General features: G+C 43.2%; 2 protein-coding genes across 2 annotated transcripts; both read left to right on the top strand.

The window, feature by feature from the left end:
* Positions 1–660: 660 nt before the first annotated feature.
* LOC135698221 (uncharacterized) lies at positions 661–13,762 on the top strand. The gene is made up of 6 exons (XM_065218114.1): positions 661–1,209; positions 8,884–9,446; positions 9,501–9,808; positions 10,842–11,066; positions 13,395–13,501; positions 13,624–13,762. Exons 1-6 carry the CDS (start codon positions 683–685, stop codon positions 13,760–13,762), a joined length of 1,869 nt encoding a protein of 622 aa, XP_065074186.1. The 5' UTR covers positions 661–682.
* A 5,073-nt stretch (positions 13,763–18,835) lies between these two features.
* Positions 18,836–22,559, top strand: LOC135698311 (cellular tumor antigen p53-like). The gene is made up of 5 exons (XM_065218229.1): positions 18,836–19,006; positions 19,717–19,829; positions 19,888–19,930; positions 21,051–22,209; positions 22,285–22,559. Exons 2-5 carry the CDS (start codon positions 19,783–19,785, stop codon positions 22,329–22,331), a joined length of 1,296 nt encoding a protein of 431 aa, XP_065074301.1. The 5' UTR covers positions 18,836–19,006; positions 19,717–19,782; the 3' UTR covers positions 22,332–22,559.
* Positions 22,560–24,926: the final 2,367 nt, after the last annotated feature.

Below are 24,926 nucleotides of genomic sequence, written 5' to 3'. Positions count from 1 at the left end.
GGAGGGGGCCGTGCATTACGCACCTCACTTTACCTCAGCTAATTGGCGCTTCCAGTTCGCTGATCGTCTCTCCAATTTGTGAGCCATTTATCTCCCAGCGTCACGTTCTACTCGGTTATCCCTGGTGGTGGATACAGCCTACTCTGACGGAGAGTTCTCCCGGCTTCGGCTTTCAGTTCGCACTTGTGTGAGCACATTACTACTTTCTAGTTGGTCTTCCCGCCATTTTCGCTGCAGCGCTGACATGATCTGCGTTACTGCTCTGCTGACGGCGTTAAAGGTGCCCTCCTCTCGACACATTTCTTCGACGACATTCTCCGTGCTAAGGGCGAGCATATCCTCTCGCACATCATCAAATCTAGGACATTCGAAGACCACGTGCTCTGGTGATTCTTCCACATTCCCACACTCCGGACAGAAGGGTGACGTTGTGTGTCCGAACCGATGCAGGTACTTCCTGAAGCAGCCATGACCAGACAGGAACTGCGTCAAGTGGAAGTTGACTTCTCCATGCTTCCTGTTCACCCAGGTCGAAAGAGTCGGTATTAGCCTGTGTGTCCATCTACCGTTCTCTGCTGCATCCCACTCCTGCTGCCACTTAGCCATCGACTCCGTTCTCACCATTTTTCGTACTCCTCTGGTTTCTCTCGTCATATAGCACTCGTAGTCCTCCGCCAAGGTGATGCCGATTGGGATCATACCGGCGATAACGCATACTGCCTCCATCGAAATGGTTCTGTACGCACTCACGACTCGCATGGCCATGAGCCGGAACGTACTGCTCAATTTCCTTTGGTTCTGCTTCGTTTTCAGCGCTTCAATCCAGGCTGGACCTCCGTACCTTAGTATTGATGAGGAAACACTAGCCAGAAGACGTCTCTTGCTGCTGCTTGGACCAGAATTGTTCGGCATGATTCTGGCTATTGCGTTGATGACCTTCGTCGCCTTCTCGCAAGCATATTCGATGTGGCTATTAAAGTTTAGCCGGTCGTCGATCATCACTCCCAGATACTTAAGCATGCGCTTCGAAGCAATGGTGTGCTCTCCAACGGTAATTTCTGCCCGCTGCACTGCTTTGCAGTTACTGACCAACATCACTTCTGTTTTGTGGTGGGCTATCTGCAGCTTCGCTCCTTGCATCCAGTTACCAATCGTATCTATCGCCTCAGCCGCCAACATTTCCACTTCTTCCAGCGTCTCACCGGTTACCGTCAAGACGACATCGTCCGCAAAGCCAACGATCTCAACTCCTTTGGGCAGCTTGAGCGTCAGCACGCCATTGTACATTCCGTTCCACAGCGTAGGACCTAGAATGGAGCCTTGGGGAACCCCCGCCGTGATTCTAAGCGATTTCTGCCCCGTGTCTGTCACGTAGACAAGGACCCGGTTCTGGAAATAACTACTTAGAATCCTGCAGAGGTAGCCTGGAACCCTCATTCTATGGAGCGCCTTGGCGATGGCCTCCCAGCTGGCGCTATTGAATGCATTCTTGACATCGATCGTAATCACGGCGCAGTATCGATTTCCTCTCCGCTTCTGTTTGGAAGCTTTCTCGGCTCTGTCAATCACTGTCCGAATTGCATCCACCGTCGATCTCCCTTTCCGGAATCCAAACTGTCTCTCCGACAATCCGTGTTCACTCTCCGTGCATTTCGTCAGCCTGTTGAGGATGATCCTCTCTAAGAGCTTTCCTACAGTATCCAGCAAGCATATTGGCCTATACGATGCAGGATCCCCCGGCGGTTTTCCGGGTTTCGGCAACAGCACAAGCTTTTGTACCTTCCACCTATCAGGGAACTGACCATCGTCCAGACATTTCTGCAGCACCATCCTGAACATGTCCGGGAACGTCTGGATCGCCGCCTTCAACGCCACGTTGGGAATTCCATCCGGGCCGGGAGCTTTATTCGCTTTCAACCCTTTCGCTGCTGCTATGAGTTCCTCGTTGGAGACTTGTTCAACGTTGTCTTCATCTACCTCGCCATATGGTGTAGGTGGCCAGTTCGTTGGGTCATGCTGTGGGAAAAGTCCCTCCACGATGACTTTCAGCTTGTTGTGACACATTTCAACCGGCATCGTTGGGCCTCTGATCTTCGCCATCGCAACTCGGTATGCGTTGCCCCAGGGGTTGGCATCGGCATCGCGGCACAACTCCTTGAAACTATTTGACTTGCTCAGCTTTATCTTTCGTTTCAGTGCAGCCCTGGCCTCTCGGAACACCACCCTGCGCTCCTCTCTGTCTGCTTCTGTTCTTGCTCTCTGAGCACGCCTTCTGGCTAGAAGACAAGTAGCACGGAGGGTGCTAATTTCCTCGTTCCACCAGTAGGCTGGACGCCGCCTGTTCGTTGGCTCCAGTTTTCTCGGCATAGTTGTGTCACATGCCCTTGCTAATAATTCGGTCAACTCATTCGCGCTTAGGCCCGGGACGCTGTTGTCTACCCTTAGAGCTTCGATGAAGAGATCCTTATTGAATGCCTTCGTCTTCCACTTCCGCTCGCTTACTTTCGTCCTCCGCATTTCCACCGGTGTTCGTTCGCCGATACTGTACCGGATCGCCTGATGGTCACTATGGGTGTACTCCTCGCACACCGTCCAGTTCATATTTGCCATTAGCGACGTACTGCAGAAAGTAACGTCGATAATGGATTCCCTACCATCTTTGCGGAAGGTGCTGATGGTTCCTTCGTTGGCCAGACTGACGTTCAACTTTGCCAGAGCTTCCAGCAGGCTATACCCTCTTGCGTTGGTACATCTGCTCCCCCAATCCACTGCCCAAGCATTGAAGTCTCCTGCGATGACGACTGGTCTCCGTCCAATGAGCTCTTCGGTGAGCCCATCTAGCATCTGGTGGAACTGCTCAATTGTCCATCTCGGGGGTGCGTAGCAACTACATACAAAGATTCCATTGATTTTGGCGATCACGAAACCTTCATATGAGCTTGCCACCACTTGTTGTATGGGATACCTGCCCATGACTTGTATGGCCGCCATTCCTGCTCTATCCGCCACCCAGTTACCATTATCGAGAGGGACTCGGTATGGCTCTGCAATGATTGCAACGTCGCACTTTGTTTCCGTTGTTGACTGCCACAACAGTTGCTGTGCTGTGTTACAATGATTGAGATTTATTTGGGTTACCTTCATTATTGCTGGCCCACCATCGCCTTCTTGAACTCAGGGCACCTGAAACTTCCCGTCACATGGCCATTTCCGTCCTCCTTTTTGCAGAGCATGCACCTCGGTTGCTTTGTACAGTCTTTTGCAACGTGCCCCTTCTCTCCGCATTTCCTGCACAGATCAGATCTGTCAGGGCCTTTGCAGTGTCTCGCCTGGTGACCGAAGCCCATGCATTTGTAGCATCTCTCCATTTTCTTAGATACCCGAGGAATAGCTTTCAACGGACACACTGACCACCCAACCTTGATTCGGCCAGTCTTCAGCAGCTCGTTAGCTGCGTCCGAAGAAAGTCGTATCGACGCCGTCTGCGTGCCACCATACGCCTTTCTCAACCGAATTGCCATCGGTACGTCTCCCAGGTTGCATTGCACCTTCAGCGCACTTTTCAACTCGTCTTCTGTTGTGATCTCGTCCAGATCCCTGCACTCGACCACTGACTCCTGGGATAAGGCTCTTACGTTCGCCGTCTCGCCAAGAGATTTTTCGACGAGCTCCTTAAAAGCTGAGCTCTTAACCGTAGGGTCCCTTTTCAGCTCGAATAGCATCTCGCCTTTCTGGGTTCGCCTGGTTTTCACCACATTCTCGCCTAGTTGTTTCAACTCCGGATCGTCTCTCACTTTCCGGAGGAGTGCTGCGTAGGACGTTTTGTCCTTCGCCTCAACAACCAGAGCGTCACCCTTGCTTCTCTCCCTACGAGGCCTAGGCTTCTCCTTATTCTTCCTGTCTTCCTTCTTCTTCTCTTCCTTCTTCCTCGCTGCTTCTTCCTTCCTCCTCGCTTCCTCTTCCTTCTTCCTCACTTCATCTTCCTTCTGTTTTTTCTTCCTCTCCTTCTGGTTCTCGACTTTACGCCACGCACCATTTTCTCCCATCTCCTTGATGCATTTCTCGTCGTCCCTGCGTTTTTTGGGCTCCTCCTCATCTCCTGGCGTGTCCCTATCTCTCTTTTCAGGACGTGGATTTGTGGGTCCCTTCGGAGTCTCATGTGCTTGAGCCAGTCTTATGCTCTCCTTGGCCTCCAGCAGAGCCTTTTCGGCATTTTCGGCCCTTTTTCTCCACTCTTGACATTCCCGATCTGCCACTGTTATGCCGGATTTGATACCGGTCACAAGTTGCTTGATCTCTTTGTGTACGTTGTTTTTATCCTTCACGAACACATAGAGATCATCGATCTTCCTCCTGACCTCCGTCATTTTGGTTCTCCCGAGCTGCAGTTCTTGGGATTTGCTACTACTGGATATTGGTGTGAATATCTGGCTTAGCCCAACGCCTGGCTGCTCTTCTTGAAACTTACTGCTGCTGCTGGAACTCGCAGTGACCCCCAGGTTCGACACTGGTGATCTCTGCAATATCCCACTCCTTGCGAACACGTTTGCTCCTTCGTTTTCACTGTCTGGCGTATTGCCGTCGTTCTTCATATTTTTTTTGGTTTTTTCTTTTTCTTCATTTTTATTTTTTTCTCCAATTTTATCCATTCTGATGGGTCCCCCCTTCGGGCCGCTATCTCCACTCGTTGTATGTAGTCTCCTATCGTGATCCCATGGTTATCTATGCAAGCAGGGAGGCCATGCTAGGGTTGACACGGTCCTTCATGGGGGCCGTGTTCAGAGCCAGATCGGCGTAAGTCAGGAATGTTACATCTGAGCCTACTACTCACCAATCACCAATTGGTGACGAGTTTTGAACGTATCCGGAGGCCTGCCAAGGTTTTACCGGGACGGGGGCAGCCGCACTATTAGCCCACTCGCCATTTCAAGAAGGTGTCACCCTTCTTTACTTAGGGAGCAGAATAGCACGACTGTCAGCCCTGTAGCGTGATATCCAATCCATTGTACCGTGTCGTGTCCATAGTTCCATGCCGTATCCAGTATGCCGTAATAAGGATCTTACTGGCGTCGATCCTAATGTGCCGGTTGGCACTCCTGCGGGTTGACGAAGCATTTCCTCTATCGCCGTGTTATGGTTACCGCGCCAGTGTTCGCGTCGCACCCCCTCACTTTGCTATTGTCAGAAGGACAACATTGCCCAGGCTACACCACGGGGAGGCGTGAGGTAGGAACTTGTGAGAACCAGAGCTAGGTTGTCAACTCACCATTTGTAGCCCGTGTGCGTGTGTGTGTGTGTGTGTGTGTGTGTGTGTGTGTGTGTGGGTGTGTGTGTGTGTGTGTGTGTGTGTGTGTGTGTGTGTGTGTGTGTGTGTGTGTGTGTGTGTGTGTGTGTGTGTGTGTGTGTGTGTGTGTGTGTGTATGTGTGTATGTGTGTGTGTGTGTGTGTGTGTGTGTGTGTGTGTGTGTGTGTGTGTGTGTGTGTGTGTGTGTGCGTGTGTGTGTGTGTGTGTGTGTGTGTGTGTGTGTGTGTGTGTGTGTGTGTGTGTGTGTGTGTGTGTATGTGTGTGTGTGTGTGTGAGTGTGTGAGTACAATCCAACGGCAAAGTTTTTATGGAAGAAACTTATCTGCATTTTCTGCATGTCGAATGTGCAAATACTTTTTAGCCCTGGAGATGGAAGGTGACAGCTCTACCGTACATCAAATGACCCATTTCAAGAATGCCTGTTTCTGCACGTACATTCTGAGGTCATTTTCTAATACAATAAGCCCCGCAAAAATACACAAGTGTATTATCACTTCCAGAAAAAAAAACTTTTTATTCTGGCACGTATTTAGTTATAAAATGATTGGGATATATGTGTAGAATAAAATAAAAAGCAAGTGTACTTATCTGGTTGTTCCAATGTGATGAGTGAGTCTCCATCGTACCTTGGTGTTCACGTCTCCTTTCCCGTTTCCTTGTTTCTTGTGCTACGTTGTTTGTAAATTTGTTTTATGCATCTAAATTACCTTTGTTGTGATACATCCTTCAACGAAAACAAATTTTATTGTAGGGAAGAGCGCTACTTCGTCGTAATCGCCCATTTCCGTTCTATCGCGCAGAAATCAGCAATAATATCAATGATTTCACCATGCCCAAAACAATAATACGTTTGTTTCGATCCGTTAGTTCATAAGCCACAACATGAAGCCTATTACAGCGCATTGTATGAATATTTACACTCGTTGTTCTCAAAACAATAGAAGCGCTTCTAGCGAATCCACTTTTTCTACCATCATCCGCAGGACGAAGAAAATCTAATGGCGTTTCAATGCGTTAGGACGGAATTGAAACTCGTAGGACGAATTTAGAATCAAGAAGCAGTGTTAGATTTTTAATAATATCTGCACATTGTTTGACTCTTTATCAAATCCAACGGTACGTATGGAAAGGTGAATAAATTTAGAAGTTATCTTTAATGAAAACAATCCATGTTTTTTTCAAACCCTTTCAAAAAAGAGAGGTAAAGTGCGGGATGTGCTTAGTAGGACGGAAATTAGATCCAAAACCCTATTCCCCTGCTTTTCTGTGAAACTAAAAAAAAAGCACAATTGGACCCAAATACCAAATTGGTTAGTTTGTTTTCTGTTTAATTTTTATTGATATTGACATTTATTCATTTTTGTAGACATTTACAACGAAACCTGAAATCGATATGACTGTCCAGCAAATTGAAGAAATCAGCGCTGCATCCAAAACAGATGTTTCTTTCGGGCAGAATATGTCTTTGTTCTTTTATGGTACTAAAAAATTGCAAACTATGTCAGTTTGTGGTGTTGCAACCAACCGTTTCAAAAACGCTAAGCCACGTCCTGGGATCTCACCCAAGAAGTTGGCATTTATTTATGGTAAGTGTGGTAGTTTGAACAAAATTTAAACATAACATACCCTAATGCATGTTACCTACCAACAGAAAAAGTACAACAGCGCGTCGCCTCACGAGTCGGTACTAACAATTTGGCACAAATCACTACATTAGCTCATCCAACGCGAATCAATAAGGGCATCGCAGAAAAAATCGCAAATCTGAAAAAGGCAGCAAGATACGCGGCAGCACGCAATGTTATTCAAGACGTCGATCAGGATGCCAATGCTACAGCAAGAGATGTAGCCAACTGATTTGAAGTTACCTTGGCTAGAGATATGTAGAAATCGTATCTCGAAAACCACACATGTACGAATTACTTTACATCAATTTGGCATATTTTCTGTGACGATGCTTTGTTTTACTAACATCAACTAAATGTTTTCATTTTTTATTGAATTGTTACTAAACATATGTTCCAACATATTGTCGTGACCGGACCGAGGTTTCCAGCCTCGGTCACGGCTACACGAATCTCGGCTGCTACGGCCGCTCCGCTTCCATTACTGCTGCTGCTACTGGCTACTATTGTTGTTACTGCTGCTGCTGTTGTTACTGCTGCTGCTGCTGCTGCTGCTATCCGTCGCTTCCAAAGTTCGTTACAAGAATGTCTTCAACAAGTTTAGGTAGCTCATATTTATACCATCCGTTTTTTCCCTCATTTATCCAGCACTGCTTGCTGTGACAGGATTTCCTTTCACATCTGTCATGCTTCACGCTAATTTAGCTCAACTCAAATGGAGTGTTGCATTACTTGACGCAACTCTCAAGCAGGGTCCAGCATTTTCGAAACATAAAAAGGAAAATGAACTTTTCACGCAATCGTTTCGTTTCGAGCAGGATCGTTTTCGTCTATTTCATTCTGTTGGAGGCGAACCAGCCTAAGGCTGAAAGCCTCCTAAATAAAGCTAAATAATAATAATATTTCATTCTGCATCTTGTTATCGAGTAACGATGAACGTGTTTTCTGTCAAACAAGACTTGTCTATCAGTTATTTTCGTTCTTCAAGTTCATGAGTTCATTTCATTTGAAGCAAAAACTTGTTTCAATTGACGTAATGAACGACTCGAAAATTTCGATTTAATCTGCCTCCTTCGATTTGTTTTGGTTTCACTTCAATTTGGTGCTGAATCGACTTGTCACGCGTCGCGTCGTTCCTTCTTTCCTATTTATTACTTTGAACCGGAAAAATGGATTGTCCAGGACCATCCTCGACTCCACAAAAATGCGAGAAAAAACTTAATGATGGTGTTACGCTAGCAGAAAAGGCCGCTAAGTTCATTACGCTTGATGGCGATAAAGCCATCTGTAACATCGATAGCGGTAGTGGGTGCACCTATATACAGCGAAAGTTGGATATAAACAATTTTGTTCGACATTTCCGAACACGCCACACGGAAAAGGCCAACAGCGAAGGGTTGCAAAAGGAAGGAGAACCGTCGGCTAAAAAGCCGAGGATTGTCACGAAACGGCCATGCGCCATTGACAAGCGACTGATTGTTGAAGTATCAGTAAAGCTGGTCGCAAACCATAATCTTCCCGTATCCTGCTTGGAATGGGAAGCTATGCGCCAGCTTTTTGATCCTCTTACAGCAGCGGTAGGCATGTCGATGGATACCCGCATATTGAAGGGCCATGTGACAGTCAGTGCGGAGATGGTGAATGATGCGATCGCCAGCGAGATGAAGGGAGTCTTAGTCTCGTTAAAAGTTGATTCTGCGGCACGTCACAACAGGCACGTGCTGGCCATTTTGGCCAGGTATGCGATCGACGATAAAATTGTCACGCGAACACTGGGTTTGTAACATACGCACTATCACAAAGGGTTAAGGGATTTTATCTCAGCGTATGCTCCTATTTTGGGTTTAACGCAAAACCTAGGATTTAAACAACTTGCTTTCAGTGAGATCCAAAATAGGAACATTAAGCCGAATTAAACACTGTTACCCTACGTAATGGTCATTTTTACGTTTAACCTCCAGGGGTCATCGAAGTCAAAGAGAGACAGACCGCGGCTTTTTTAAAGGATCAGATCATGATGGTGATCCAAAGCTACGGCTTGACTGTTGATCAGATTTTTTCTGTAACGTGTGACAACGGTGCCAACATGCTGGCTGCTGTGCGGCAGTTGAAGCAGGAGTTCGAAGCAAACTTTCTCACAGTATACGATGCCACCGACGATCCGAATGGAGTCAACATAACGACTGAAGAAGAGGATGGAAAACAACAGGAGTTGCTTACAGCGGCGTTGAGTGACCAACTGCAGGAGCATCTGAATCTTGTTCGCTGTGCAGTGCATACGTTACAGTTAGCAATTTTGGACGTAGTAAACAAATCCAACGAAGAAGTGCAGAAACTGACGAAAGTGGCCAAAAAATGCAGGTCGGTAAAATACACAACGTTTTTTGAGCTACATGGCGCTACCTATCCTCCGGTCTGGGGGCAAACGCGTTGGGGTGGAATTTATGTAATGATTTTAAAGTTTTTGGAGCAGCGGCCATTTTTCGATCAACTTGCAGAGCAGTTTCAGGAGTTGGGTAATGTTTAAAGTGTCCTTTCATTTCCTTAAATAATTTCCGATTTTGTTATAGATCTGTCTGACAGTTGGGAATTCGCCGAAAAGTACGAGCAAGCTTTCAAACCGTTGTACGTATTAACAAAAGACATGCAGGCCGAGCATGTATCGTTATCTGATTTCTACCTGCAGTGGATTATTGCCACTCAAAAGGTCAAACAAACCGAGCCGAATCCTTTCGCTGGTGTGCTGGTTGTTAGTATGAATAACCGTTTGCGGAACTTGCAAAACTCAAGGGCTTTTAAAATGGCCCTTTATCTAGATCCGCGATTGAACTACGCAGGTTCAAAGCTATTCAGCAACGAGGAAAAAGAGGAGATTCAAGTAAGACATACAATTTTCATATATCTTTTTTCCTCTACTTCCCACTCTATCTACCTGTCACTATACCACCCACTCTTTCTACAGCTATCCTACGAAGAACGCGTTACCCTCTGAGTTCTACCCACCGCTATTCTCGCCGGGTTTTCAATCAGTTGATCTGAGCTGCATGTGATAAGTGTCAATGAAGATCTAGTCACTTGCAGAAAATCAAAGCGATTGCTTCAACACCCGCCGAGAAAAAGCGGTGGGTTGAACTCAATGGGAACTCGGGAGAAAGCTATACTTCCAATTCTATATACCTACCACTTTATCTATCTCCCATGGTCTATCTATCTGTCACTGTACCTTCCACTCTATCTCCCATTGTATCTACCTCCAACTCTATCTACCAACTAACAACTATATTATTTTCCTCCCACTTAATCTACCATCCATTCTATCCACCCCCATTGTATCACCTCGCACATTATTTATATCCCGCTCTATCTACCTCGAGATCTATCTCGCACTCTTTGTCTCTCTCTACCTCCCAGTCTAACTCCCATTGTTTTTACCTCCTACTCTATCTAGCATTCATTCTATTTAGCACTAATTCTATCTACCACTTATTCTATCTACCTTCTACTTTATCTACCAAGATGAGTCAAACTTATAAGAGGTGTTCTCAAGTACTCAGTTTGTGGGATAGAGGGAAGCGGGGTAGGTAAAGGCAGCAGAGACAGCAAATATGATATCGGAATCCACTTTCAAATGGAAAAAAATCAAAGGATAGCTCCAATATGGCTGTTTACTTTGGACATGCACTTGAGATCACCATATAGAAGCTCGAATCTTCTTGGTTTCAACCTCCCACGCTATTTACCACCCACTGTAACTCCCACTCTATCTATCTCCCACCGTATCTACCGCCACATCAACCTAACACCAACTTTACTTTATTGAAAGAAAGTCCCATTGCACCCCACCCGCTGTCTCGCTCCACCTACACTCGTATGCATTGAATTATAATTATTTATTTATTGATTTATTTTAGGCTTACATCGTAGAGACCTGGAACAGGATCCATGATATTCGTTCCCTAAAATCCAAAACCTCTTGTGATCCGCCATCATCTATTTCTCTGGAAGACGAAAACGATATCTTCATCACTCAACTTTTTGGAAGCTCAACGGTAACCATAGTTGCTGGTGAAGAAACTGGTTTCATGCAGCAACTGAAGGCAGTGGAAGTTGAACCAAGACGAAGCTTCAATTTTGATGTCTGGAGATTTTGGATGGACCGTAGAGGTCCGCTTTGAGAAGCGTCCGAGAACGGTTGTGTGTTTTTGCTCCGCTGTGTGCTTTTTTTTTAGAGCTCGGGCTATCTTTGTGCTGCCGTGTAGTTTTTCGGTGCTCGCATTTGAATAGTTTTATGTCCCGGACGCGATAATTCTATTTAGAATGATTTGTGCTGATGTTTTTCCCCTGTTGCTTTGGTGCCTGGTGTGCTCTCGCTCCCTTTGTTGACGGTGTGACTCGACCGCGCTGATCTATTATTAGGTTTTTGCGGTGTGCATTGCTTTTGTGCACAGAGTGACATGAAGAAGAAAAGTGATATTTAGTTATTGTGTGTTTGGATTCGCTGGAGGAGGAATTGTTTAAAAATGACTAGAGAAAATTAAGCATCGAGAATGCGCTCCCGGATGTATTGATTTGGTGAGTACGTTCCAGTTGAAGATTGTTCTCTCTAAATATCCCTTTTTTGAATACGTTTCATCAATCAAACATTATTATATGTTGGGTTTGGGGGGGGGGCAGCCTAAGGGTTTCAATGGATTTGTAGACTGGACAAGTGTTCGTGGATTTGCCAGTCCCTTGTCACGTGTTGATAGACGTACATCTTGTCGTTTGTCTTCCAAAGGTCTTCAATGAAGTTGATTCACCCAGCTGCAACAAACCATCAGGCAGAACTTTACAACCAGTGAAGTATCTGCAGTCATGTGTAATCCTTGCACTGATGGTGGGTTCTATTCACATCACATGTTCCCCTATAAAAAAGTGAATTTATGTCGCATATATTATAATCTCATCTGATTCTGGATTTTACAGTCAGCTTCACAGGTGTCAACCTCCTGCCCAGGAATAAGGAAAACTTCGTTAAAGTCTCTTATTGTGTTTCCCTTCCGACTGGGGGACTTGTAGACTTCGGGGCAAACTTTCTTTGACGGTGGTGGATTATTCCCTTCGTTCGCCTCCGTATCCGAAACTGGCTACATCTGTTCCAATTCTGCTTCAGCCTCCAAGCGAGTCTTGAACTCTCTTTTTTTCACTCAATTGATACGTTCCCACATTGGGTTTGGCATGGAGAACTCGTCTTGAGAGAGTTTCGCTACCGCGTTTTTTTTTCCGGCCAGTGTAGGATTCCAGCTTCTTTCCAACCAGAAAGAATTACGGTTAGGCATGTTTCGCATCTTTCAATTGTTTGTACCACTTTAAATGGCATTTTTTCCGCACTTGAACTTGGACGACACTAGCTGACTCCCTTCCGAAACATTTTGAACTGTCACTTTTCTCCAGGCAACTTTGTCATCATAAAACTGAACGGTACCAAGTCAAGTCAAAATGGATAATAAATAAACAATAAGGTATTCAAATTTACTTTATAAATGCTATAATAAACCATTGTGCAGCGATGATCGAGACGTTTCCGTCGGATAAGATTATTTTGCGGCCGAGTGTCTAGGAAGCTATGGAAACCGAAATGGCTCTTGATTTTGTTTTATGCCCTTATAGTATAAACCACCATCGCACTTTGTGAGTTGCCCCAATAGAACCCTTGCTTTTGGTTTGAATCAGTACAAATTCGTTCTATTATATAAAAAAAAAGAAGTATACATATTCATTTTCTTCCGAACTAAATAAACCACCATCACACTTTGTGAGTGGCCCCAACAGTATCCTTGCCGTTGGTCTAAATCGGGTCAAATCGGTTCTAATAATTATTTTATATTCAATCAAGTAAACCACCATCACACTTTGTGAGTGGCCCCAACAGCATCCTTGCTGTTGGTTTAAATCGGTTCAAACCGCTTATAATTAATTATTTTGGTCATTGATAAAATAAAATAAACCATCATCACACTTTGTGAGGGGCCCCAACAGTATCCTTATTGTTGGTTTAAATCGGTATACACACATCTAATAATGATCTACATCTCTAGACAGCCGGCTGTTTAGAGCATAAATCGAAAACACTTATAAATAACTACACAAAACAAAAGATCGCATCACTTATCAAGGTGAATCCTGATCCAACGAACCTAACCCACTAACAAAACCTCCTTCCTGTGACTTTTGTGGGATGCAGAGGTAAACACGGTCCCAAAACAACAAAAGTCACACACTAACATTCCTTCCCTCTCCCACCTGATTGCAAGGACGTGGCCGGTGACATTATTGATCTTTAAAGGTAGGAGTCACTGGAACATGTACACTGAGAATGGCAGGTTACTACCAAGCCCCATTCAGTTGATTCTTTGTACAATTTCACTGGTTCAGATCAATCACGGAGTGCAACTATCGATACGTGCAGTCAGACTAAGCTAAAGCTAAGCTGGAGATTTTGGATGGACCGTAAGGGAACCCACCCTGAACTCAGTGCGGTGGTTTCCGTCGTGCTGGCCACACCGTCCAATCAAGTGTCGGTTGAGCGAGCGTTCCCCTAATAAAAATTGTATGGTTAATTTGCTTAACGACGTGTTCTGGGTATCATCCAAACCATTTATGGAATAGTTCAATGATTTGGGTTATCGTTCGTTTATGGTTATTTTTTATTAGGGTCAGTGCTTTGGCCCTGATTCTAACAAACACACGATCGACACTTGGGGAAGACACTCTGCAAAACTTGTTGTTAGTGAAGCTCAACAAGGAAGTATTCGACAAAATTTTGCCTACTCCCGACCAACCATTTCGTTAATTTTCTTTAATTTTCTATACATCGATCTTCAAAGCCATTCATAAGAAAAATCGATAGCGATCGTCACCATTTCATGAATAATTGTAAAGATGCTAAAAGTCTAATCGTGAATCGTTTATAAAGATCTTTCTCAAAATATTGCTACCAATCGTTACCAATGTTAAAATATCGATTGTGTTGCCAGATCAAAATATCGATTTCTGTTGTAAAATCAAAATATCGATACACAACTGCTGATTTTATTTGCGATTTTTTATCTGCATGATTTCTAGTTTCGATCCCATGCCATCTGGGGTGTACTGATTTCGTTGTTGGTTGCTAATCCTCGGATCCACGGCTGCTGTTGATGAGCTTATCAACGACAGGCAAACACACTCTAGTATGTGGTGTATTGAAATTTCTGTAAATCTTTTCATACATGAATTCAATATTTATTTGTCATAACCATCAACCAGTCAGCCATGTAGGTATAATAGAGGTCAAAAAGGTGTAAATTTTCCTCATTGGGTTCCAAATGCCGAGAATCCCACCACGCATGCTATCACGGGTTATTAAATATATAGACGTAAACTTGAAGAACGACAATAGTAAACATTTGCTGCATCGCGGCCATCGGTCTTCTCGTTCATTTACCGGCAGATTGCTTCTTCCGATGATATGCCGAATATGTCGATAAATAATATAAACATTGCCACCTGTCACCTGGTGTGTCTCGAACTCTCTTTAACCAGCGTTGCAAATCGACAACAAGGAGATTATAAATGTGTATCGATGGCAATCTTTGTTGTTCTTTGTCAAAGTTCAAAGTTACGATGATATCAGTATTTAAATATTTATTGATGAATATTTGTAAAGAATACTAAAGTCCATGTGACATATCGAAATTAAAAGAAATTTAGTATGGCACCTTTATAGATTACTACACAGCAAAAAAAAATGTAATATCGATCAACGTAATTCAAGCTGATGCATGAAATAATGATGTAATAGCAAAAAGCAGATACAATATTACATCAATGGATGTAATTTTGTTCGCAAAATCGATGTACATCGTACAATGTGATATTACACAACCGATTGATTGACTTGGTTGCAGCAGTTTCGATGTAATATTCAACAACTTTTTTTGCTGTGTATCATATGACCGATGAAGAAATAATCTTAAATGTAAGTATCGATCAATAAAGATTTTTAAATGTGTACATCGAAATCATAGAAAATTTAAAGTAAAGAATTGCTGACATAAATCTTTATTTCTGTATAAAGAACTTTGAAGAAGTTTCACGAATGGTTGGTCGGGCTATGTGTAACTGGAAAGATGAAAAGCAGTAAATTCAATTTCTTTCTGTGTTTTTTTTTTATTATTACTTATGTTTAACTTACTGATAATTAAAAAGGAAAATAAATTTAATTTGGACGAGAAAAGAAATTCCTCAAATTATTTATTTGTGAGAAAAAGAATCGAACCCTTACTGTTACCCTTTTTCCAGCAACTATCTAATAAATATAGAAAATTGAAGTGCATTTAAATTAGAAAATAAGAAAATAAAAACAAATCTTAATTGGTATCGTAAAGGTTAACTTCATTCGACAAAAGCATTCATCGGCTGGGGGAAAAAATTCCCGTACAGGAACAGCATGCACTGGTATATGTAGTGCAGATTTAACTAAATTCATTAAATATTGCCACAGTTGTTGGGGACATAAAACATATCGAAAGAGCAGGGAGTCACTAAGTTGATCCACTCTTGTTCACCTAAAATGAATAAAAACTCAATTAGTAACGAAAATCAACATTATAACCGAAGATAAGGTTATGAACCTTCTCACCTTGTGGGAAATGTTTCTCGCACAGATTGCAGTCTCTGAAGTAAACGTATGTTACAGATCTGCTTAAAAATAGCTCACAAGTTGTGCATTTGACCAGTTCTTCAAGTGTAAGTCGCAAATAATCAGTTGTCGGCGCCGATGGTGGTAGCTTAAGAATAATGTTTTCTATTGCTTCCCAGTATACCCGGCTAGCTGTGTGGTGTTATCCGACGGCTACAAACAGGTGCTGCATTGGACCACGTCCTTGTCTCTATGGATGTAGCAGAGCGGCAAGCGTATTTTCCAGCGTTTCAGTTTCTTGCCCTAGAGTTTTGGCATCCGAATCCAGGGAGGTTTCATTGTCGCCTGTGGGCAGCGAAAATAGAATACATTGCACTGATTCAATAAGATGGTTGTGTTTTCATGTGCATATACATACAGGCAGGCTTTTTACCGTACGCTTACCTGACAGAAACTACATTTCAGCCACGGATCGGTCGGGGGGAAGCTTCTGTCGCTGTGGGAGTTGATGTTTTTTTTCGAGTTGCTTGTGGTGGTAACTGGCAAGACAGAAAAAAACGAATGGGATTTTGTATTCAAGGCAATGAACGATCCACAACCATACTTACTTTTTGCTTGTCCCTGATTTAGGTGGATTCCAACAGCTCTTTATCGTCGAATCAATGCAGGACGATTGCAGGTCTCTGGATGACTTTTCCATGCTAATCACAGCTGCTTAAAATTTGTGTACCAACTACTAAGGAAAATATAAACATCTAATGCGTAATATTATTGGTTACATTTTCTATACACGCTATTTCAAAACAACCCAAATTTGGGTAGAATCCACTCAGATCTGTCAGAACTGAACCTATTCAAAAATGGGTAAACTATGTTGGGAGTGACAAGTTGACAAATTAACAACGTCGATCGGATTCATGTCGATGTTGTTCATTTGTTAACTTTTCGCTCCCAACACAGTTTACTTATTTTTGGGTAGGTTCAGTTTTGACCGATCTGGGTGGATTCTACCCAAATTTGGGTAGTTTTGAAACAGCGTATACGCATGCGCTGAAATGAACCAAGTGATGTGTCAAAAATCAAAACAAACCGCGTGAATTCGGTAAGGAGTGCTTCATTTCAAAACGCTGTTAAGTTCATTTGACAGTGAAAAACGTTATGAACACAAACGATGCAAAAAAAAACAGCATGAAAACTGATCGAAAGTGGTTTTGTTGATGTTGAAGGGAATCTGCTCGAAGAGAAGACATAATGACTTTCAATTGAAAGTGATGGTTGTTAGCTTCGCCGTCGCTTGACGATTTTCAATTGAAAATGACTTTGTCGAGCCCTGCTCTCAAGTATTTTTTTATTTATTTTATTATTATTATTATTCCGCATCAACCTTATCTACCAAACATATGTTTTATGTTCTCGATTTATGTTTCTTTTTAATTTTTTAAGCAACACCTTTTAACGATATAAAATAAAACAATATTCATCGCAGAACAGATTTTGTTATTCTATTAAAATTAAACAGCCTAAATGTAATAAGCAACATATTGTATCGTCGTTGTATTGTAGAACAATACAAAATTGAATAATGAAACTATTATCATACCATTCAATCAATTGTTGAATCAGTGATTTGAAGAGCAAATTTTCATTATGTCGTAAGTAACATTCGCACCGATCCGAGAAAAATAAAGTTTTGTTTTGATGACCGAAAAGTTATTCCTATTTCCAATTAAACACATATAATCTCATAGTGATAGCAACGTTTAACATATTTAGCCGGGTTTTAATCATACAAAGGCAAATCGCTAGCTTTCATGCTAAGAAATACTGGTTTTTGAGTCAAAAGTTATTATACGTCGTTTGGTGGCCCCTATTGTTACTTAAGTCAAAATGTATTTACCAGGATATTCGGGAGAATTATCAATTACGTCTCCTTACGTGCAGCCCATTCATCATTTTAGGACCACCGAAATCATCTTAGCAACAAACAGTTCGATTTATTCACTTTAATAATGAGAAAGCGAAACGACGAAAGTACACTTTTCACGGGTTTCTCAGTGCTGTTACACGAAACGAAAATCAATTATTTTATTCATGTGTTTCACTTATACATTTTTGCCAAAGCATCAGCCTTATACATTCCATAAGACAAACCACATAGGTCCTACAAGAATGCATAAAAGGTATATGTGAGCGCTTATACATTTCATTTGACACATGAGCTTCATTAACTTTTTGCAAGACGTCTGCTTATTAGTTGACTTATACATTTTATAAATAATCAGCAATAGAAATTTGCGAAAAGGTATAAGGAGATTTCTATCCGTGTACTTAAGGCAAACGGCATCTCCATAGAAATCGGGTGACTTAAGTAACATCGAAAACTATTTTGATCGGAAGGTGATTACGTCAAAAAGCAATTCGACTGGTAAATAAATTTAAAAATGGGATGTGATCCTATATTCGGACAGTATATAGCAGGAGCATCGATTGACACTGATAGCTCGACTTTGTTTACCTTTGTTACATTCGACATAATGAAAATTTGCTCTTGATTTAGTCACTATTCATAAGAGTATGATCAATATTCATTTTATCGTTTTGTTACCGTAAATTAACAATTAAACCTTAAGTAGCTTTGATGTCCTGTTCAGTCCTAACAACTATATATTTACTATTCATCTTATTGTTTAGAAGACATTCCATTGTAAAAGCTCCGTTTACCATACATTCAAAAGTTTAACACAATACATTTCAACATATTTTCATTGTTATAATTACAATAGCTTTTATGGTAATCATAATGTTCCAAATAGTACTGTTACAATAAATTGTATTGTTTTTCTATAATATGTTTTATTCGGGTACCGGAGATAAGCATTTATTATTCAGCCCTCGATTCAGCCCTGGATACCAGTCAGACGCTGTTTCAGTCAGAAGCTCAGGTTTTGCGAAGCAACTCTTCTATCGCCGAGTTATGGTTACCGCGCCAGTGTATAGCTTGTGAGGACCGGCAGCCCTCCAGCAATGTTTGCAATCCGGAAATGTTTTCAATGGATTAGATTGAATCGGTCGTTTGGTTACATTCAATAAATACAAACACCCCTCGCACAGCAAGCACAGCCCTATCACCTGTCAATAGCTTAGGCGCGCGTTTTTGAAAATCTGGCAATCCTGCTCCAGCGAATGGAAAAAAAAAGTAAAAGCTCTCAGCTGCTCATTGTTCTGTCAGTCGTCCGTCGTCAGTCTACATGCAGTCTTGTGCAATAATTTCCCCAGTGTTCAAAAGTAGTTTTACCGGAAAAAAGATAAAATTGCAGGTTTAAACAATTTGAGGATTGCTCCTCATCGGAAAAAAGTGGTGCAAGTGTGGAAAGTATCAAAGCGAAATCCGACGCACAGTGCCACCCGACACAGGTAAGCCAAGGAACAGCATTCATTACGCAGGAAGTAAAAACCTTCATCGGAAGAGCCGGTAAACTTCCTTCACTCCCGGGAACCTGGAATCGTTTGGAAACGTTATCAACCGGTAGCATCGAAGATCGGAAGCAGAACTCAGCTAGTCGCCATTTTATGCGAAAAATTTCACTATTTGCCCACTGCACCACCGATGACTCATCAAATTGTGAAAATTTTACTCCGTTTTTCATTATTTTACCAACTTTTAAAGTAAATTTAAAGTGCATTTTGAAAATGATGTTTTTTGCAAAATTGGTTGTGAGTAGAATGCCTCTGAATTGGGCATATTGGCACATTCATTGGAAAACAAGTGGTTTCCGGTGAATTAGCTTCACGACTGCCTCCTCCTTAAGACAAAATCCAACTCCACGCACCCAAACAAAACATTCGGAACCTTGCAGTAATCTTGTGCGAACATGTTTGGCATCTGATTGAAGGTAAAAAAAAAAAATACAGCAAGCGAGTTCCTGTAACTTCACTTTTCTTTTCGCACGCACACAAACATGGCGGCGAACGTGTTGCTCACGGCGTCGTTGTTTTGATTCGCTTCATCATATCGCTACTAGCCGTGCAACGCCGGAATAGTTTGTTGCATCATCCCAAAAGCTCACGACCACTCGCAGAAAAAAAAACGATAAGCTAACTCTGTTTGTGTTTTAATATTTCAGACGACGACGACGGCGGTGGCGGTGGCAGTTAATTGAAGCGCACTTTTTCAAGCAGTTGGAGTGAAAATGGTCGACTCGCAGGATCTGATGGTCGCATACAACGGGGAAATTGAGTGAGTTATGACAGGGGTGGAGCTTTGAGTGAATTTAATCGGCTTTTCCCATTCTCAGAGTCGCCAGCGACGAAGAGATGTTCCCGCTCACGGGCAATTCGGTAAGTAGTTGGAACGCATTTTCGGCAGTGATACCACATATACAGATTACTCAGGAATGGAACAGCTTTTCGGTACAGATGATGGAAAAATATGCACAGAATGTCTAACTTTTGCCGATGAGAAAACACTTTGGAGCACAAAGTACAGATGAAGATGTGAACATAGGTTTGTTCAATGACGCAGCTCGCTCACATTAGCACGAAGTTGCTTGGAATTTCTCGGAATTTTTTGTCGAAAAAAACAGTCCAACCTACCTCGAGCGACTACGAGCTTGTTCGACCCTGGTATCAATATAATGGATCGACAATCGGGTATCGATTTCAAGCCAATTTTCTGTCAAATCCGAGCCAGTTGCTGATTGGCCGATTTGGCTGTGGAATAAAAAGGACAGAGGGATCACAGCAGCCTGACTGGCAGTGATGCCGGAATCAATGTAGACGCCAAAGGCGTTGTTAATTGTTTACATTTGCAAAAGGAAAGTTGAAAAATTTAGTGCACTGCTTGTTTTAAGCGAGTTTGTTTATGGTTGTTTTTGTTATGAATCAAATCAAAATTAAAAAAGAAAAATCATTCGGCAATCCTGGCATCATTGGTCAACTCCTTCAAACACCTCGCACAAATGTTCGAAGGAAATTCATCAAAAACATTAAGAAGAGTGAGAAGCTCGATTGTCAAGTCCCGTCCCAGGTTCAACCTGCTTGTCTCAATGACAACCCGTTTGATCCGATTTGTAAATTATTTATTTTTGCGGCAGAATACCTGTAAGACATTCCAATTGGAAGTAGATTCGTTTGCTCTAGTTCTTCTCTGAAATCCGCGTCACAATCTCGACCGAGTTCGACTTGCTAGAGCTTAATAGCATTCCAGCACAAGCATCTCGAAGTAGGTTGGATGAACACCAAAAAACAGATCGCAAGGTGTTTGCGATCTGTTTCGACCTCTCATTAAGGACATGATTGATAAAATCCACAAATAACCGTTTTCATCGCAGATTTGCCTTGCAAAATCAGCCATGATATCAATCTTGTCCTTAAACACAGCTAATATGTGTGGCACCAATGATTTCCAATTCGAATGGGAATCGATGTCATCAATTCTAATTGGATTGTCTTCTTTCAGCTGCAGCTGCAACAGCAACATTCAGGTTACGAGCTCAAAGATTTCGACAGTCAAACGATCGATCTGTTCAACAGTCAAACGTACGCCGATGACGCAAGTAAGGTTCTCAAATGTGGAGATTTTGCCACCGGTTCCCAGGAGTTCGAGCTGCCCGTTTCGCTGAAAAGTCTCGGCAATTTAGCTCCAGGTGAAGCGATCGACTTGGAAATTTATGCAGCCGCCATTGACAACAACCCACCGCCCACCATTCTGGATCATCTCAAACAGTTCCCATCGGTGGAGGTTATGACCCTACCAGATATCAATTTCCAAGTCAGTTTGCCAAGTGAGTCTAGCGACAAGACTAGCTGGATGTACTCCGACAAGCTACGGAAACTGTTCGTTAAAATGGGAAACACTTGCACGTTCAATCTATCGCTGTTGGCTTCTCCCGAGCGAACCACCACCGTTCGAACGATGGTGATCTGTTCCTCGCCGGAAGATCGTCACATTCCGGTTTCTCGATGCGACAATCACCGCTGCAGTGATAATCAGGATATACCCGATCACATCAAAACACACGTGATTCGTTGCAAAAACGAACAGGTCAACTACACAGGCACCAAGGATGGAAAAACCTTCGAAGAACGGCTGGCCATTCTGGTTCCCATGGACCATTCTGCCAAGGGTGGCATAACATTAGAATTCGTATGTCAGAATTCCTGTCGCAACATTAACCGTCGTGCTACGGCACTGGTTTTCACATTGGAAGACCAAAATGGGCGCATTCTCGGCCGACAGGTGTTCCAAATCAAGATCTGCACCAATATTAAACGAGACAAGCTAAACGAAGAGAAAACAGCCACGGAGGAAACCATCCGAAAACGGAAGGCAGCGCAACCCTTGGAGATGAAACGTGGCAAAAAGATCATGCGTTACCATTCGGGAATGCACAACCAATCTCAGTCATCCGGTGCCATACAGATCAAAGAGGAAACGGGAAGCCGGCGGTGCGAAATTGAACCCGTTACGGTACAGATCACAGTGCCCAACCGGCGGATGGCCAAACGCATGCTGGAGAATGCTATCGGGCTTGTTTCGACGGCCGTCGTGCGGTCTTCCAGCGATACGGAACGGAACGACCTGATGCCGTTCATCCATAACATCCGTCGAATTAAATGTAAGCAGGCAGGAGAAAGCATCCTCGGGTGGGAGTCGGATTAAGCTAAACGAGTTTTCTTTTCGATCTTTTTAGCTACCTTCGGTTTGCCCAACAGCCAAAGCAGCGTGGACAGCGATTGAAGCGCATTCCGGACGTCGCGACTTAGGTTTATGTTTGTACGTTTTGTGAAATTATAATTATTTATTTTTTTAAGATCCTTAGAATTAAGTTTAAAAGTATTGGACAAAACTTACCTGAACCATATATGTTATTTTTATATATTTTTTTTTTATAAAGCTAACCATTTGTATGTAAATGTGAATAATGCCAGTGATTGAAACAAATATTTCAACCAGATCAAAATATTGAAACACACACACTCAACAAACTACGGAGCAGCGAAGTAATTTTAGTTGGAAGGTATCCGAAATGCCATTTAGGGGAGATGAGGCAAATGTTAAGGAAGATAACTATTTTATTGGGAAAATATACCAAAATTTGGGCCTTAAATCACAAACGAAGTGACAGACGACTAACTGGCGAAGAAATCAATTAAAACGATGTGGTTCGCTGCAATAGAATTTTCTTAGAAGCTTGTGCCATCAGCCACCAGATGGGCTAGTATTTTTGTTATGATTTGAACAAAGTTGATTTTGTGTGCAAAGAGTGTATCATTTTGTCATTTTTGTTAGGCATTTCAGTTTTGAGTAGAGTGAAGAGATAGAACCAAAACATTCTAGTACATTTGGTGAATATTTTAGTACAATCCAGTAGTAGTGTTGCCAAGTGGTACACTGAAAAATCGCAAAAGCAGGTTCGTCACCAAAGTTTTCGAGCCGCACCGTCTGTCACTTCGTTTGTCAGAAAATTAACTTTTTCTAGTCATGAACATTTAGCAAGGCACTGTAAAGTTCCAAGCAGCTGACGAAATGGAACCCTCGTTATCCGAACTCTGTCGGCATATGTCTTCGATTTAATCCCACTTGATAGCTTCTAGCAAAAGTCCAAGAGTGCGAAGAAATGGAGCAGCTGTATCGTTCTCAAGAAACACGCAAGTTCTACAAGAAACTCAATGCATCCCGGCTTTGTGCCGCGAGCCCAAATGTGTCGGGATAAAGAAGGGGGTATCTTAACGGACGAACGTGAGGTGATAGAAAGGTGGAAGCAGCACTACGATGAACATCTGAACGGCGTAGAGGCGGCAGGAGGAATGGCTTCGTCGATACAGCGGATGAGGGGGACATGCCAGCTCCCACGATAGGTGAAGTTAAGGATGGTATCCGACAGCTTAAGAACAACAAAGCAGCTAGGAAAGATGGAATCGGAGCGGAACTTATCAAAATGGGCCCGGGTAAGTAGGCCACTTGTCTGCACCAACTGATAGTCAGGATCTGGAATACAGAACAGCTACCGGAGGAGTGGAAAGAGGCGACAAACTAGAATGTGAGAACTATCGAGCGATCACTATTCTTTACGCGGCCTACAAAGTGCTTTCCCAGATCATCTTTCGCCGTTTATCGCCGCTAGCAAGCAGATTTGTGGGAAGTTATCAAGCCGGTTTTGTGGACGGGCGATCGACAACGGACCAAATCTTTACGTTGCGACAGATCCTCCAAAAGTGTCGTGAATATCAAGTCCCTACGCACAACCTATTTATCGATTTCAAGGCCGCTTATGATACTATTGACCGTGAAGAGCTATGGAAGATTATGAACGAGAACGATTTTCCCGGGAAGCTAACCAGACTGATCAGGGCTACGATGGATGGTGTACAGTGCTGCGTGAAGATATCGGGTGCGTTATCGGACTCGTTTGAAACTCGCAAAGGACTTCGACAAGGCGATGGTCTTTCCTGCCTCCTGTTCAACATTGCGCTAGAAGGTGTTATGAAACGTCCGGGGCACGATCTTCAATAAGTCCAGCCAGTTCATCTGCTTCGCTGACGATGTGGACATTGTCGGAAGAACGTTTCAGGCCGTGGCGAAGCAGTACACCAGGCTGAAACGTGAAGCAGAGAAGGTTGGATTAAATGTGAATACGTCGAAGACAAAGTATCTTTTAGCTGGAGGAACCGAGTTCGAGGTGGTGGATGAATTTGTGTACCTCGGATCATTGGTGACGTCGGATAACAACTGCAGCCGAGAAATTCGTAGACGCATAATTGCCGGAAGTCGTGCTTACTACGGACTCCACAAGACCCTGAGGTCGGGTGAACTTCACCACCGTACTAAATGTACAAGACGCTGATAAGACCGGTAGTTCTCTACGGGCACGAGACGTGGACGATGCTCGAGGAGAACCTGCAAGCACTGGGTGTTTTCGAACGACGATTGCTTAGGACCATCTTTGGCGGTATATAGAGACAAAGGATGAACCACGACCTGGCAAAACTCTATGGCGAACCCTGTATCCAGAAAGTTGCGAAAGCTGGACGGGTACGATGGGCGGGACACGTTTTAAGAATGCCGGACAACAATCCTGCAAAAATGGTGTTTGCCTCGAATCCGACCGGTACAAGACGAAGAGGAGCACACCGAGCAAGGTGATTAGACCAAGTGGAGCAGGATCTTGGAAGTGTGGGACGGTCAAGAAATTGGAGACACGCAGCCACGGACCGAGTGGCTTGGCGTCACATTGTGATGCAGGTGCAATCCTGAGGGATGTCGGACCAGGATAAGTAAGTAATCAGCATTGCTAATCGTCTCTCTCTCTCTCTTACTACAGTTACTGACCAA

The sequence above is a fragment of the Ochlerotatus camptorhynchus genome, unplaced genomic scaffold (assembly GCF_037179485.1).
Source record: "Ochlerotatus camptorhynchus isolate MF236.1 unplaced genomic scaffold, CSIRO-AGI_Acam_v1.1 ptg000084l, whole genome shotgun sequence".
Lineage (NCBI taxonomy): Eukaryota > Metazoa > Arthropoda > Insecta > Diptera > Culicidae > Ochlerotatus > Ochlerotatus camptorhynchus.
Note: the sequence above shows the minus strand (reverse complement) of the source record. Positions and strands in the feature narration are given on the sequence as shown.

Bases quoted from the DNA above. Each gene is read 5' to 3' on its own strand.
- LOC135698221 (XM_065218114.1), top strand. From the start codon at position 683: ATGCCGATTGGGATCATACCGGCGATAACGCATACTGCCTCCATCGAA. The intron at 9,447-9,500 runs GTAATGTTTAAA...ATTTTGTTATAG, and splicing joins AGAGCAGTTTCAGGAGTTGG to ATCTGTCTGACAGTTGGGAA. The intron at 9,809-10,841 runs GTAAGACATACA...GATTTATTTTAG, and splicing joins AGGAAAAAGAGGAGATTCAA to GCTTACATCGTAGAGACCTG.
- LOC135698311 (XM_065218229.1), top strand. From the start codon at position 19,783: ATGGTCGACTCGCAGGATCTGATGGTCGCATACAACGGGGAAATTGA. The intron at 19,830-19,887 runs GTGAGTTATGAC...TCCCATTCTCAG, and splicing joins GCATACAACGGGGAAATTGA to AGTCGCCAGCGACGAAGAGA. The intron at 19,931-21,050 runs GTAAGTAGTTGG...GTCTTCTTTCAG, and splicing joins TCCCGCTCACGGGCAATTCG to CTGCAGCTGCAACAGCAACA.